This window comes from Equus caballus, chromosome 14 (genome assembly GCF_041296265.1).
Source record: "Equus caballus isolate H_3958 breed thoroughbred chromosome 14, TB-T2T, whole genome shotgun sequence".
Taxonomy (NCBI): domain Eukaryota; kingdom Metazoa; phylum Chordata; class Mammalia; order Perissodactyla; family Equidae; genus Equus; species Equus caballus.
The window spans coordinates 59,232,679-59,246,707 of record NC_091697.1 but is presented as its reverse complement, the minus strand read 5'-3'; the positions used below and the strand labels follow the sequence as shown (position 1 = coordinate 59,246,707).

The window sequence follows — 14,029 nt, the reverse complement described above, 5'->3', positions numbered from 1 at the left end:
CTGTGGAGATGGCCTTGGGGTCCACTGCTCGACTCCAAGAACACTTTGCTGGTCCAGCCCCCTAACTCCACACTCTAGACCCTCACAATCTAGCTGGATGGCTCTGTCAGGACTACCTCCTAAACATCCCTCAAACATGACCATTCCTCTCCCTCCACACAGCCTCTGGCCTGGTCCAGCCACCAGCAAGTGTAGTCCAGACTCCCATGCCAGCCTCCTTACAGGTGTCCTTGCTCTAACCCATGCTTATACTGATAACCAAGTTATTTTCCTAATGTACAGATGTGACTGTATTATGCCACTGCTCAAAAACCTTATCTGGCTCTATACTAGCTTAGGATGAAAGTCCAAAGTCATTCTGGTGGCACTGAGGCCCTCTGTGATCCTCAGATTCTTCCCTCCCCTCAGAATCAGCCTAGAGTGGGGTGGGGTTCTTGTGATGGAGCTCTGGGTCTCTCTAAACCTCTGAGGCTTTCAGAAATGGTGGGGAAGCACAAGCAAGCCAACAGATCATTAAAAAACCTCCTCAACTCCCAGTGAAGGGCTCCAAAAAGAAAATCACAACCTCTCCCAGGGCCCAAGGTCGCCAGCAAACAAACTCTGGAAAAGGCCCAGAGGGGAGTTCTGGTGCTAGACTGACCTGGGTCCAAATCCTGACTCAGACTCTTGATAGCTGTATGACCTTGGACAAGTCACTTCAGCCCTCTGGGCTTCATATCAAACAAGCTCGTGGACAGAGCGTACGGTGCCAGGCACATAGTAAAGGAAACACTCAGCAGACAGCAGTTAGCTGAAGTGGTTGCTCCATCTCTCTGCCAACCAAAGGGCTCAGAGACAACTTGTAAAAGTACATGCATTCACACCCTACCTTTCCAGCGGGCTTCTGGCACTGGGAAGGCAGCTGAGCTGGTTCCACTAGTACCAGCCTCCCTTTATAAAGAGTGTATGGGGCTCACGGAGAGAGCTTACCACATCTTGATCAAAGCACAAAAGTGGCAAAGGCCCCGCCCCAAAACCCACCCTCCCGGGGACAGCTGATGGCAACGGCAGCCTGCTCTAAGAAGTGGGTGGTGGTGGAGGTGTTAGCAGTGGTGGCAGAGGCTCCCTGGCGGCTGTAGAAGCAGGTCTGGCAGGGACCTGGGTGCAGAACAGCTCTATGAGGAGCTGCTGGACCCACAAGGCCCCCACTAGCCCCCCCTCCAACTGCACACTGTGCAGGGCTGGCTCAGATCAGCTCAGAGCCAAGCAACGCAGCCTTAACCCCCACTCTGCCAGGTTTCCAGAGCCTCAGCCTTGGGCTGGGGACCTGCAGCCAGAGTGAGTGATGGGGGTAGTAGGAAGTGGGGAGGGTGGTGGGGATGGCAGATCTCTGGTGCTGAGGGAGGCCTGCACTCATGCCCAGGAGACTCCGCCTCCATGCCCCACTCCCTTCCCAAAGTTACAACCAGTCTACTTGGGAGGAGGAAGGAAACTGGACACAGTCCCAGATAAAACACCTGCTCAGAGGTGCTCTGGGCAGTGGTGACACTCCGGACCAAGACCAGGGTCAGTAGGTGGAAGATACTGGTTTATCTTGTCTACAAGACTCCAGGGCAGCACACCAGCCGCTCCTTAATGCCTGCCCTGAGTGACATTTTCCTAGCTTTCCAGGGCATGGCCAACCTGGAGCCAGAATCCACAGCCTGGCCTGCTGGAATCAAAGTTGAGCTCTGAAACCCCTCAGCACCTCTGGCAGACAGACTGGGACACTGAGGTCCCAGGGCCTCCCATGGCCTCACTCCTGCAGAGTCTGTCCACAAGGTGAGGGGTGGGGGAGGGGATCAGGTATGGCCTTTTGTCACTCCTACTTCTGTGATCAGCATGCAGCTGGGTACACAGTAGGCACATGGTAGCCACTGCTAGAGAGTAAAAGGCAAGTTCGGGCCACAGGACCCAGATCACCACCTCCCAGGCCCCACAAGGGGTTTCCGAGTCTACCAGGATGGGGCTACTGTCCATCCAAACCCATCCGACCTCCTTAGCAGCAAGACTGTCCCAGGCCACAGCCCAGTGCTCTGAGCTCCCTCTTGAGGAGCTCTAGAGCCCACAAGGCCTTGAAACACCTTCCCTGGGGCTGATATGGCCTCTACCTCTCACCCCATCACCTGGTGGCAGGGGCATGGGGAGAGTCTCCTGCCTCAGCAGCCCTCACCTGGAACTTGGCACAAGCCTGCCTCTCCTAATCCACCTGGAGGAAGCTTTAAAATGCAGAAATATCTGAGGACCCACCTACAGCCCACAGAGCCCCTTCTTCTTCCTCCTTGGCAGGCCCTACTTTCCCCTAGATATCTTCAGAGATGTCTTCAAACAAGAGAAAATCTTCCTTTAATGCTTCTGGGGCAGGAAATCCAGCGGCCACAACCAAGGTCCTGATTGATGGAAAACCACACAGCATGCCAGAGGCATGGAGCCCCCGCGGCAGCTCTTCCCCAAGACATGTGTGGCCCAGTTGCTAGGCTAAGAAAAGCAGAAATCTCGCCATCACACCTGTGTGACCCTGACCTGCAGAGAAACAAACACAGCCGCCTAAACTTGGCCCGGCACCCACCCCATCCACACAGGGATTCATGCTTGTCTCTGCTGTGAGAGAGGGGCTTTCTCTCCATCTTCCTCTTGGGTTTTAATTAGAGGCACAGAACCATAGACAATTGGGGCAGAGATGGGTCCCAGGGCCTCCTTGACTGAGGAATTACCAGGTGAGACCCACTGCACATCCCCCCTGAGAGACAGGCCGTGATGTGAGTTGCTAGGTTACACGCTTACACAAGGCTCACCTGCCGAGCCTCCCCAAGGAGCCCGATTATAGCTCTGAAGGTTCACTTAAGCCTCTTGAATGTGGAAAGGCCCAATTACGGTTGGCGGTGCCTGACCACTGCACAGGGCCACCTGTCCCAACTAGCCCGAACTCACTGGAAACATGGCTGCCTTTAGCAATTCCCTCAGTGTGGGAAGCAGCCTCCACTGCCCTCTGCCCCCCGTCCTCACGCCAGCACCTCTCAAGAATCTCACTCACCCTAAGGCCCAGTTAGGGAACACGGGCCCACATTCCTGACGATAGCACCGGGAAGCCAGGCTCAGATAACACTTTCAGGAACTTGAAAATACAAATAGCCTTGAGAACAGAGGAGCTAACTGAAACACAGTGTCTTTCACAAGCTCTGAGATAAATATTGTCCTTACCGTGAATCAGGCCTGACGAAGTTCTCAAAGAGGGGCAGGAGACGCTAAAACTGGCAGCAGTCCCTTTGGACATATTTACAGGGTACGATGACCAGGACTGACGGTGTGGATGAGCCTCAGCCTCATCGCCCTTTTCCCCATGAAGCCTGGGGACAGTGGGCGGAACCCTAAGGATACCGGCAAGCGCCAAGAGTACCACACAAGCAGAGGGACACCCTCTGGCCAAGCCCCACTGTCAAGGAAGCCAAATCCCGTAGCTGCAACATGATCCTTTCCCCTCCCAGCCAGTCCACATTAGGACTGCAGTGTCCTGGCTCAGGAGCAGTGATCCATTTCCATCACTGGCCCAAACCGAGGACATACTGGGAAAAGGGGATGTGGGCTGCTCCTGGCAGGGCCACATTCTCAGAGCTCAACTGCAGGTGGCTAGCGTACAAATAAGACAGGATGTGACCTGCTCTAGCTAGGGGGAAGCTTCTTGAAGTAGGGAGGGTCTTGTTAAGATATGCTTGGGGTCATTGAGGTGGGGGGAGCAAAGGAGGGATTCACTGGCCCGCTTGTTCACTCAAGAGCACCTGGGGCATTCTGCTTAGGGAGAAATGCACAAAAGACAGAAGCTGAGCCACGTCCTCAGTCAGGGACGGGGAGCAAGAAGAGGATCAGAGCAGGATGGGAAGGAGTGTTCTGAGGAGGGGACAGAGCGACAGAAGTGGGTCTGTAAGTCACAGGAAGAGCCTGTAAGATGTCAGGCTCTTGAAAGGAGGCAGGGGCCTGGTTGCACTGAGGACTGGGGCAGGAAGCTAAGGCTGGAAGGTGAGCATTTAGCTGCAGAAGGAAAAAGATTGTGATTGGTACTATATATATACCTCATGCCTTCGAAGTCACAGCCACAAGCTAATGGTGCCCACCAGCTCATCTGACACAGTGCCCTGGGATTTTAGGACACAAAGTGTCCCTGGCAAGCTGTGCCCCTCAATCCCTGCTGATACTGCAGCCAGGAGCCAACATGGCCCCTTTTCTCACCATTCCCAGTGTCATTGTTTTTTCACAGAATAGACAATCAACAGAAAAGAGAGTTTTGCCTTTGGTGAAAGGTCAATTTTACAGAAGATTTGATAAACAGCTTAATTTTCTGGCTTCCCCACACTTTGAAAAAGTTCCTCTTCTGAAAGCCACAAGAAGAAACAAATCCGAATTTCACTCAGTTCAGCAGAAGGCTGTGCCTGTCAACAGGACCCTGCCACCTTGTGAATCATCCCACTGGAGGCCAGGGCCACACAGCAGCTGCTGCCTCTCACTGCCCTGCGACCACCAGTGAGAGCCCATGGTGTCCACAGAGTTAATGCCAGGCTCAAGCAGCCTAGCCCTCAGCTGGGCAGGGAGCACTGAGAACTCAGACCTCCTTTTCAAGGCCAGGATGAATGGGGGATATGCAAATGACTGCCTCCGGAGGAGCGAGGAGCGGCAGGGGAGGGCCTGCTGCTGGCAGGCTGGTATCTCTCCACTCCGGGCCCCATCACATGAAACGGTTTGTATTCCTGCTGCTGGCTCCGGCGCTGGGCCAGGCTGGGGCTGTTCTCACTGGAAAACAAAAATCTCTTTCAGACCAAAGCAAAGCGAGGCCCTGGCTGGCCTGGGAAGGCTGCTGGACGTTGTTCACGCTGACCCACTAAGAGCACCCACCACGGGGATTCTCATTGAAGTCATCATCTTTCCAAAGGGACTCAGAGGCCTCTGTGGCCAGTGAGGAAGGCACTGCATCAGGCCAAGGTGGGGGGACCCAGAAGTGGGACTGGTCATCCTGAGGCTCTGTTGGTATTGTCCTTTACAAAAATAGTAATGGCTGGGTCTGAGGTAGCAATGTTTTCTGTATGGGGGAACTTTGGTATTGTCATGGTGTTGATGATAAACATGGAGAAAGAAATGGGAAGAAAATCATGATGGTAAACCGGACCTTGCAGTGCATGGAGAAGACGTTTAAGAATGGAGGCCACATGTATCCTCCTCCTGCTTCACACAGTGCTGTTGCCCAGTGCCCTCAATCTACGGGTAGCGTTTGCAGGAACCCAGAGACCAGCGCGCGCAATCACTAGCTTCTGGGACCCTCCAGGGCTTGCACTCCATCCTCACAGAGGCACCACGACAAAGTCACATTTCAATTTTGTTCAGACTCTCAGAGGCCAGATACGCTGCTTTTCTGACACCTTAGGGTCACCAGGAGCTGTCCATTAACCACAGCATAAATCTTCCCCTATGGGGCGTGGATGCTGCCCAGATTCCCATTCACAGGAGACAATGACAGAGCAAGACCTCAAACACACATATGATCATTTAGCCTGAGAGGAAATCCAGGACAAAACCACTTAGGAAATAATTATGAACCAATAGGAGGGTTGGTGGATGCTCAGCTGATCTCCTAAAATCCAAGGGAAACAGGCCTTGACAGCCTCTCAGCCCAAAGAAAATGCCCATCTCTGATGGCAGTCCACTGCTGCCTCCCTCCTCAGGTTTTCCTACTATTCACTGGGGCTGCACAGTATGCCCATGAAGCCAAGAGACCAGGCATGCCTCTGTGAGAGTTCAAGGAGCTGCCCTGGGGAGGAGAAGCAGGAGGCAGAGGAGGAGGAGGAGAAAGGACATTACAGTCCAGATGGAAAAGGGGGTTTCACAGGTCACAGCCTGCCCTAATGTCTCACCTCTGGCAAGGAGATCAAGGACACGTACCCAAATCTCCCACCAGCCTGCTAGCCAGGGGAAGGCCCATCTTCCCTTTCTCTCCACCACCTCAGGCTTGAGGCGAGGCAGGCTGCAGGCAAGGTGGGGAGATGAGCATGGGTGAGTTGAAGTGTCCCCTAGAGAACCACGTCCAACCCATCTGCTGGAAGGTACTGTCACCATTAACACTGAAGTTCTCCAGCCACTAAGCAGAGTCTTGGAGTCTAGGTAGCTTCATGCAGCCCCAGCTCTTGGGGCCATAAGCACTGCCCTTTCCAAAGTCAAAGGGTCACTGCAGACCTGGATGGGTCCCAGCTAAGTCCACCTTTTCCATGCTGATAACTGCCTTCCCCTCATTGACCTCTAGGACCTTGCCATCTGGGCTCTGGTCACCCTCCCTGTCAAATCTCATTTGCTGACCCATATCCCATCTTGCTGCTCTCTCCATCCCAGTTCTGACTACCTTCCTCCCCATCTCTGACTGCCCTTGCTGTGTGGCCTTGCTGTCCAATCTCACTGTTCCTCCCAGTCGCCCTTATGCCTATTTGGCAGGGTCTGCAGTCAGTGCCTAGAATGGTCTATAGCCAAGGCTAGGGTAGGGGTTAGTGGTCAGGAGGAGCCTGACTGGAGATTCTTAGCCCCAACAACAGTCCCCATGCTAGAGGGAAAAACAGAGCTTTGTAGCAGGACAGAGCTCTGCTCGGTCCCTCGGGATGCACCTCCTGCGCTGATAGGCCAGGCTGCATGCCGTGTGCTGAGAGTGGGGCAGGGTTCCCAGTGCTGATTAGTGGATTCTGTTCAACCTGGGCCTGCTTCCCATTCAACCTGGGCCTGCTGGTCCTCTCTCTCATTCCTCCAATAGCCATCAATCACTAGGTCTGTTCCTGGCCCCAAGAAGTGCCAACCCAGATTTTCTTATCCCTGGGTCTGAAAACTGAGATGCTGATTGCTCCCTCCATGGCACCATCCTGGCCTGGCTTCCTGCTCTAAAGTCCCAGGAGACAGCTGTCTCAAAATGCAGGCCTGAATGGAGAGATGGCAAATCAGAAGCTAGCCACCCCTTACTCTCCAGACACTCCTCAGCCAAATGCCTAGACCAGCTGTTGGGAGAGGAAAGGTGTCTCTGGGAAGAGCAGGTGAATAGGCACAGGCGGGACTTCTTGGGATTTGAAATCCTTCAGGCTCCGAGATTACAGGTTGGGACTCAGAATAGATAGCTCAGCTTAGGGCTCAAAATTTGTCCCAACGCACTTTCCATCTTTCCATTTCTGCCTGTCACAGACCCCAAGCCACACAAAGGAACTAAGTTCGGGAATGACCACACCCACCATGAGCTCCTATAGCAGCTGAGCCATGATAAGGGATCACCCCTGGGCATCCTGAAGGACAACACTAAGGGCTCAAAGTAGAGTCTCACCCACAGCACTCCCCTCCCCAAGCCAATCCTGGGGCCCAATGAGTGGTTAGTGGGGACTCTAGCTACGCCAAGGTAGGGAATGGGGCCACCATACCAGAACATCCAGGGAGCAGAGGACCTTGACTGGGGCCTCCTCTCTGCTCTGCTTGGCCAGAGATTCCAGCCTACTGGGAGACTGGAAACTTGGAGCTCTAATAAAACAACAGGATCTCGCCCTCAGAGAAGAACATCTTCCACAAAACCAGTCACTCACAGCTGTGAGTTTGGTCATTCATTTATTCATTCATTCAGCAAACAGTTTTGGAGCACTTCCTTCTGTTCCAGATTCTCAGCACTAAGGGTTCCCCAGTGAGGTCTGACCTGGTCCTGTTCACAAGGAGTTCACACCTGCTTTCCCCTGCTGCTTCTACCATATTAGCATCATCCTCAGCTGGGCAGGGAGCCTGGCACCTAGTAGAAGCACACTCAAGGTCTGTAGTTTGCTAATTGACTTGTGGAGAGAAAATAGTTTATAAAACACATCATTATTAAAATAAATTATTCTCAGGGAATTCTTCATATCATTCATGTATGTAATGAACACTGATGCACACCATGTGCCTGACCCTGGGTGGGGGGCACAGAGAGGAGAAACCCTTGTCCTGCCCTCAAGGAAATCATAGGGCTAGTAGAGGAGGCCAAAGACTGTCATTCAGTGGAACATGGGCCACCAGGGGATGTGTGTGGCTTACGGAGTGCAGGAATCGTGTTACATTGGCCATCCACATGCCTAGTTTTGGCCATAAGTCCTTTTTTTTTTTCTTTCTGCTTTTTCTCCCCAAATCCCCCCCGTACATAGTTGCATATTTTAGTTGTGCATCCTTGTAGTTGGGGCACTTGGGACGCTGCCTCAGCATGGCCTGATGAGCAGTGCCATTTCCGCGCCCAGGATCCAAACCGGCAAAACCCTGGGCCGCCGCAGTGGAATGTGCAAACTTAACCACCTGGCCACGGGGCTGGCCCCTGGCCATAAGTTCTTAATGCAGCCACCACACATAATAAAGTCCATGCCACCTGGCCTGGCATTCTAGGGCCTGCAGAGCCCAGCCCTGGCAACCTCGCTAGCTCAGCAGGGTTTGTCCCTAGATCTCGTTCAATCCTTTGCCAAGCTATCCTTACACAGGTCCCTCTGCCTGGATTGCCTTTTCTTTCCCTACTCCCTTTCTGCATGTCAGGATCCTGCACCTCCTTTAAGGAAGGCCTGACTTAAGCTGTTGTAACTTTAGCTAACATTTAATGAGCCCTTTCCTGTGTGCCAGCTCCTGCTTTTGGCACTGGACATGTGTCCTCTCTTTAAACCCTTTCCCGTCCAGGAACTGCTCCCTTGCCTATGCCCACTGACGAGCCTGCTGGAGGGCTCAGGCCCCAGCTGACGGTGCCTGGTAGTCCCTCCCTGGACTGGAAGTCTGAGCAAGTGGGCTGGCTCACAGCTCTTAGGAGTCGCTTCATGGAGGCTCCCAGTGTCTCAGTGCCTCGTTGATGACACGGGGAAACGAGCAACACAGTGTTGTGGGGAAGATGAAAGGGAAGCCTAGGGACTTGTAGAACATGGTGTTCAACACATGACAGGTACTCAGGGAAACAGGAGACAAGTCAGCATGTTTGCAATAACACTTCTCCCCATAAATACATGCCTCCTCTCCCCCCACAATACTTCATTCAATAAATATCTGAGTCCCTACTAAGTGCCAGGCACTGGCTAGATACACAGTGTTGCTTCTGTTACACAAAAGCCTGTAACTTTTGCCTTTTCTGCAAACAAGCCAGAGCCTTGTGCTCACTCATCCTGCTTGCTGTGTGTATAGGACAGCCCTGGGTCCCATCTGGGGCTGTAACTGAGCCAAATTTGGCCTTCTGAAGGTCAACGTAAGAGCCCTTATAATCACGAGGGACAGAAAGCCAGCGAGAGAGCAGAATGGCCGGGTTCTGCCGCCCCCTGGTGTTGGTGTGCTCTCACTAGGAGCACCCCTGTATTCTACCACAGGCCAGGGAGGGTGAGAAAGCTGGAGGTCAGAATTCTCACACAAGGTGGTGCACCATGTGCAAATCCAGGCTTTCTTTTTGAGACATGCCCCAAGCTGTTGTGCCTGAAGCTCCAGTGCCTGTCAGGGCCCCTGAGAAGGCCCCAGACCTCACACCAGTTCTCCCCCTAATGAGAGCCCAGAGTAGGGGAAGGATCTGATGGGGCTGAGCTGAGCCAGGCTGTGCAAGTCTGTGTCTGCCCTGGACACCTACAGCCAGATGGCTGCCATACCAATCTCTGCCACCAGGGCCAGGCCCCATTCCCCCAGGGTCATGGCTGGGGCCTCCTATTTTCCCCTTCCTGGAGCCCAGGCTTGACTGAGCCATCCTTGGGCTACATTTATTTTCACCCATAACATCACAACAGCCTCCCACTGCTCTCCCAGCCTCCACTGTCCTCCCCCAGCTCAGCCTGGCCACTGCAGCTAAATCGAGGGCTCCTTTGCCCCCTAAATAAAACCCTTCCCACCAGAATCCACTCCTATTCAGTCTCCCTCCCTCTCCCGCAACCTAGGCTCCCCAGGCACAAGACCCCGAAGACCCACCCCTCACCACAGTTCTTCCAGCACACTTTTGCTGACCTGACTTTCTCTACCTGGAGTTTGACCTAACTGCCTCTGACAAATGCCCCGTATGATGCAGAAGCCTATTAAGATGTCACCAGTGGTCAGGTTCAGGGTTGAGCAGACTGGACCCTGTACAAGGGCATGGGGCTGCATCAGCCTAGAGGAAGGGGTGCCCACTTAGAAATTCATCCACTAAGAGGGCTGCCCCTTTCTACTTTGCACAATAGTGCCATATAGGCAGGCGAAGTGCCAATCCATTGCTCCCACAGTCCTCTGAGTGCTCGTGGCACCGAGACCATGTTTTCCTAGGCCAGGCACAGCATCTGATTCATGCTGGGTCTATTTTATTTGTTTCCTTGTTTACTACTCAATACACAGGTGGGATCCCGGCTGGCCGAGGCATCAATGCTGGCCTGCCCAGTGGGGAAGAGGACAGATGCAGCCTTTGCTCTCCTAGGGCTCAGGGCACACTGCTGCCTCCCCCCAGATAGTGAGTTCCTCCTCCAGGTGGCTCCTCCCTACCCTTCATGTCATTCTCTCCCTGTGGCCCGTTGAGGGGGCCAGACTGGGTGGCAAAAAGCACATAACTCTACAAGGAGTGACATCGTCTCAGAGGTCCTCTCCTCTTTCTGGCTGAGCTAAAGGGATCTGGCAGCTACCACAGGACTCTGGAGACTACAAGGCAGAATGCATTCCCTGTCTTAGCCTAGGCATCCCCTCTGCCCCAGAGAAAGGCCAGGATCCAGGTAAAGTCCCAAGCAAGGTGGACACGTGATCTAGGAATGCCCCAACATGTGTCTGAGGTGTTCCATCCAACAAGTGTCACACACCTGCCTCAGTCTGCCACTCTTACACCAAGTGTGGCAACTTTGAAGAACTTCCAGTTTGCATTGAGAAGTTTGGCCTCTATGGAAGCAGCTGCTACCTGCACCAAGAGGCACCTGCTTGACCTCTCTGAGACCCCTGCACAGGCCCTCAGGGAGGCAGTTTCTCCATTTGCAGAGGCACCTGACCACTTTGGGAAATGCTCCACAATGAAGCAGAACAGAAAGCCAGTTTGAGTCAGTGCCTGCCAAACCCCACTTTCTGACAAGGACCCTGCACTGTGAGGGGATTTTTCTCAAAGTTTGCTGAGGACTCCTGCCATATGTAGCCCTGTAGCCCCTAGACACCTCCCTGCAGCCACAGAAGACCACAGCTCCAGAGAGCTGCCCTTGGATCTATGGCTGGGTGGCTAAGAGTAGGGCAAAGGGGTCCTGGCACTGGGAAAGGCTCTGAGGCCATTACCCAGGCAACAGATGGTGGCTGTTATTATCATCACCATCATCATGATTTTGATAACTCCTGCCGCTTACCCCTCACCCCAGCTCTAGCCCCAATCATGCCTGCTGGATGGGCACATCAGGCCCAGAGTGGCCCTGCACAGCCTGCCCTCGGACGCCAGCAGACAGAAGGAGCTTAGAGAGCTGAGGGGATTAGAGAGGCCTCACTCACTCCCTGGCTCTGGGGAGGTGTCCCTGTGGCCTGACTCAGGGCAATGGGGCGGGGGAGGGACACAACAGTGATCACCTCGCCCACCAAGGTTCCAGGTTCAGGCCGAATACCACCAAGCACTTCGCAATGATTGATCAGTTAAACCTCAGACAGAACCTCAGTCTGCCAGATATTATCCTGTGACTTCGGGCAAGTTAATTAACCTCTGAACCTCAGCAAAAAGGGGATAGCACCACGACCCTCCTAGGATTTGCTGTGAATATTAAATAACACATGCAAATTTTCAGACAAGGATTTCAAAAGGGTTGACTTCCTCTCCTTCTTTGGCTCATAAAGAACCTTATTACCTCCTCTGACGCTGCTGTTTGAATGGGAAATAATGATAAACATTGACATTCATACAGCATTTGCTCTGGGCTCAGTCTGGTTTAAAGCCAGTTTAAGGTTCTAGCACTTCACAAACATTATCAGGCTGAATCTGCACACGGGGGTGGGGCTGAGGGTGGGGGCGGGAGCGGGAGCGGGAGGAGACCCTTTAGTGGTATTATGCCCTGGAGGAACCCAAGGCTCACAGAGAGGAGTGGTTGCTGCAGGCAAGCAAAACTGGTGGATGAACAGGCCTGTGGTGAGATCCCAGGTGTGCGTGTGGGGAGAGGGAAGAGGACTTGGCAGGGATGCAGAAGGGGTCCTGATAGCCACCTGAGAGGATGCAGGGGGAGGGCTGACTCCTCTGAGGGGTAGGGAGGAGGCTGGCAAAGGTGTGGACACAAGCCCGGGGCAGAGCTGAGGAGCCAGGTGAACCCCTCTTTACAGAAATCTTGTACTCTGGCTGTAGGTTAGGCAAGGAGGGGTCCTGAGGAGACCCCCTGACTAGGATCAGGAAGCCCCAGGTCAGTCCTATTTACACCGCAGGCCTGCTGCGAGACCTCAGCGGTCAATACCCTTGGTCTCTGGACCTTGGAGATGGACAAGGCTGCACTGGGTCTCTCCTTGGACTTGGCCTTGGGGGACCATGGGCTCAGGGCCTAGTCCGATCAGTGGATGGTCCTCGCCATAAGGGGTAGGGGCGCGAGAACTGGAGGGAGGTAATTGTGGGATCGCAGAGAACAGGTTGTTGTGGGGTCTCAGAGAGCAAGGCCCCTTATTTCGGCAGATCCAGTTGCTTCTCAAACCCAGCCGGGTGCCCGCCAGGATTTGGGGGGAGAGGGGTGACCTGGGAGGCCAGGGGGATCCTTGAAGGGACAGCTGGGCAGCCAGGGCTGGGGGCTCACCCCTACGCAGGGCCGAGACCCCACAGCGCGCCAGCGATAGGGGTCAGGGACAAGGACAGGCCGGGGACTTACCCGCGAACAGCCACAGGGAGCCCCCGGAGACGAGGAAGAAGGTCAGCATGTCGGTCAGCGGGGCCCGGCCTGGCCCAGCACAGCCTCCCCGGCCCGCAGCCCCGCAGCCCCAGCAGTCGCCGCGCTGCTGCCGCCGATGCCGCCGCCGCCGCCGCTGCCGCCGGGTATTTTTAGCCCCCGCCCCCCGGCTCCGCAGCGCCCCCCCTCCCCGCGCCGCTGCAGAGTCTTGGCAGAAGGGGGAGGGCACGGCGCGCTCTCTGCACCGGAGCCCCCCGGCCGGCCCGCAGCCCGCTCCGGCCTGGAGAGCCCGGCGCACTCAGTCGCGTGGGAACCGCGAAGGCCCCCGGCGGGGGAGGGGCCGGGCCGCAGCGCGCAGCAGCCCTCGCCACCCCCGCCCCCCAACGTCAAGACCAGGCGTTCGGGGGAAACCGGCAGGAGAGGGGCGCACGGGTGACCAGCGCGGGAGGGTGACGCCAGGCCCACCCCACCAATGCGCCACCCTTACCTCTCGCGACCCTGTCATTTATAGCTGGGCAGGCTCCGGTGGCAGAGGGGTCACGGTCACCTGTCCTAAGAGGCACACATGAGCCAGTTCCTGCTGACGCTGACGCCCCGTAAGACCCCAGTTTGCAGACACCAGGAGCCTCTGGGAGCCAAGTCTGCAAGTCAGTGAGGACAGAGGGCAGTGAGGGTCTATCTAGGCTCTGGCAAAGGGGCAGCTAGGCTGGATAGTGCCCACATTCTCTGGGTACCCCAGACTTCAGATGTCCCCTTCTGAGAAGATTGGATCTGAGGCCACCCAAGGTCACAGGAGGCTCCATGTGGTCACAGGCAACCACCTGGGGTCACATGAGGTCACAGGAAGTCACATGGAATCACAAGTGTCTCATGAGGACACAGGCAATCATGGTCTTCATACAAACCCATATGTGGCACATGAAGTCTCAAGAAGCCCCTCATAGCTGCAGTGAATGGCCACACAGCCACCCACAGCCACAAATGGCCACACTGCTGGCTGAGGGATTGGAAACCTTCTGTTTCATTGTTTGGGATTGAAAGGAGGAAGCCCAGTTGTACATTTTTCTGAAAAAATAAGTGTAGATATTCTGGTGGGACTGGATGGACCCCTACACTTGGATTTCAAGGTTACCTCCTCCCAACACTCTTGTTTGTTCTCGTCTGTGGATGCCCCACCAGGACTCCAGCACCGAGGA

The 14,029-nt window shown here is 54.7% G+C and overlaps 1 protein-coding gene across 10 annotated transcripts in view; it reads right to left on the bottom strand.

Annotated features, from left to right (window-relative positions):
- ACSL6 (acyl-CoA synthetase long chain family member 6) overlaps positions 1–13,019 on the bottom strand; it is a 60,035-nt gene extending 47,016 nt beyond the window's left edge. For 2 of the 10 annotated variants that reach the window (XM_070234425.1, XM_070234426.1), the window contains exon 1: positions 12,816–12,982. In XM_070234425.1, the coding sequence (XP_070090526.1) occupies positions 12,816–12,864 (49 nt within the window). In that variant the 5' untranslated portion in view covers positions 12,865–12,982. Of the gene's footprint in view, positions 1–3,052; positions 3,200–3,219; positions 3,466–12,815 lie in introns of those variants that run through there. The other 8 variants (XM_070234428.1, XM_070234421.1, XM_005599447.4 and 5 more) reach the window with 8 other exon arrangements.
- Positions 13,020–14,029: the final 1,010 nt, after the last annotated feature.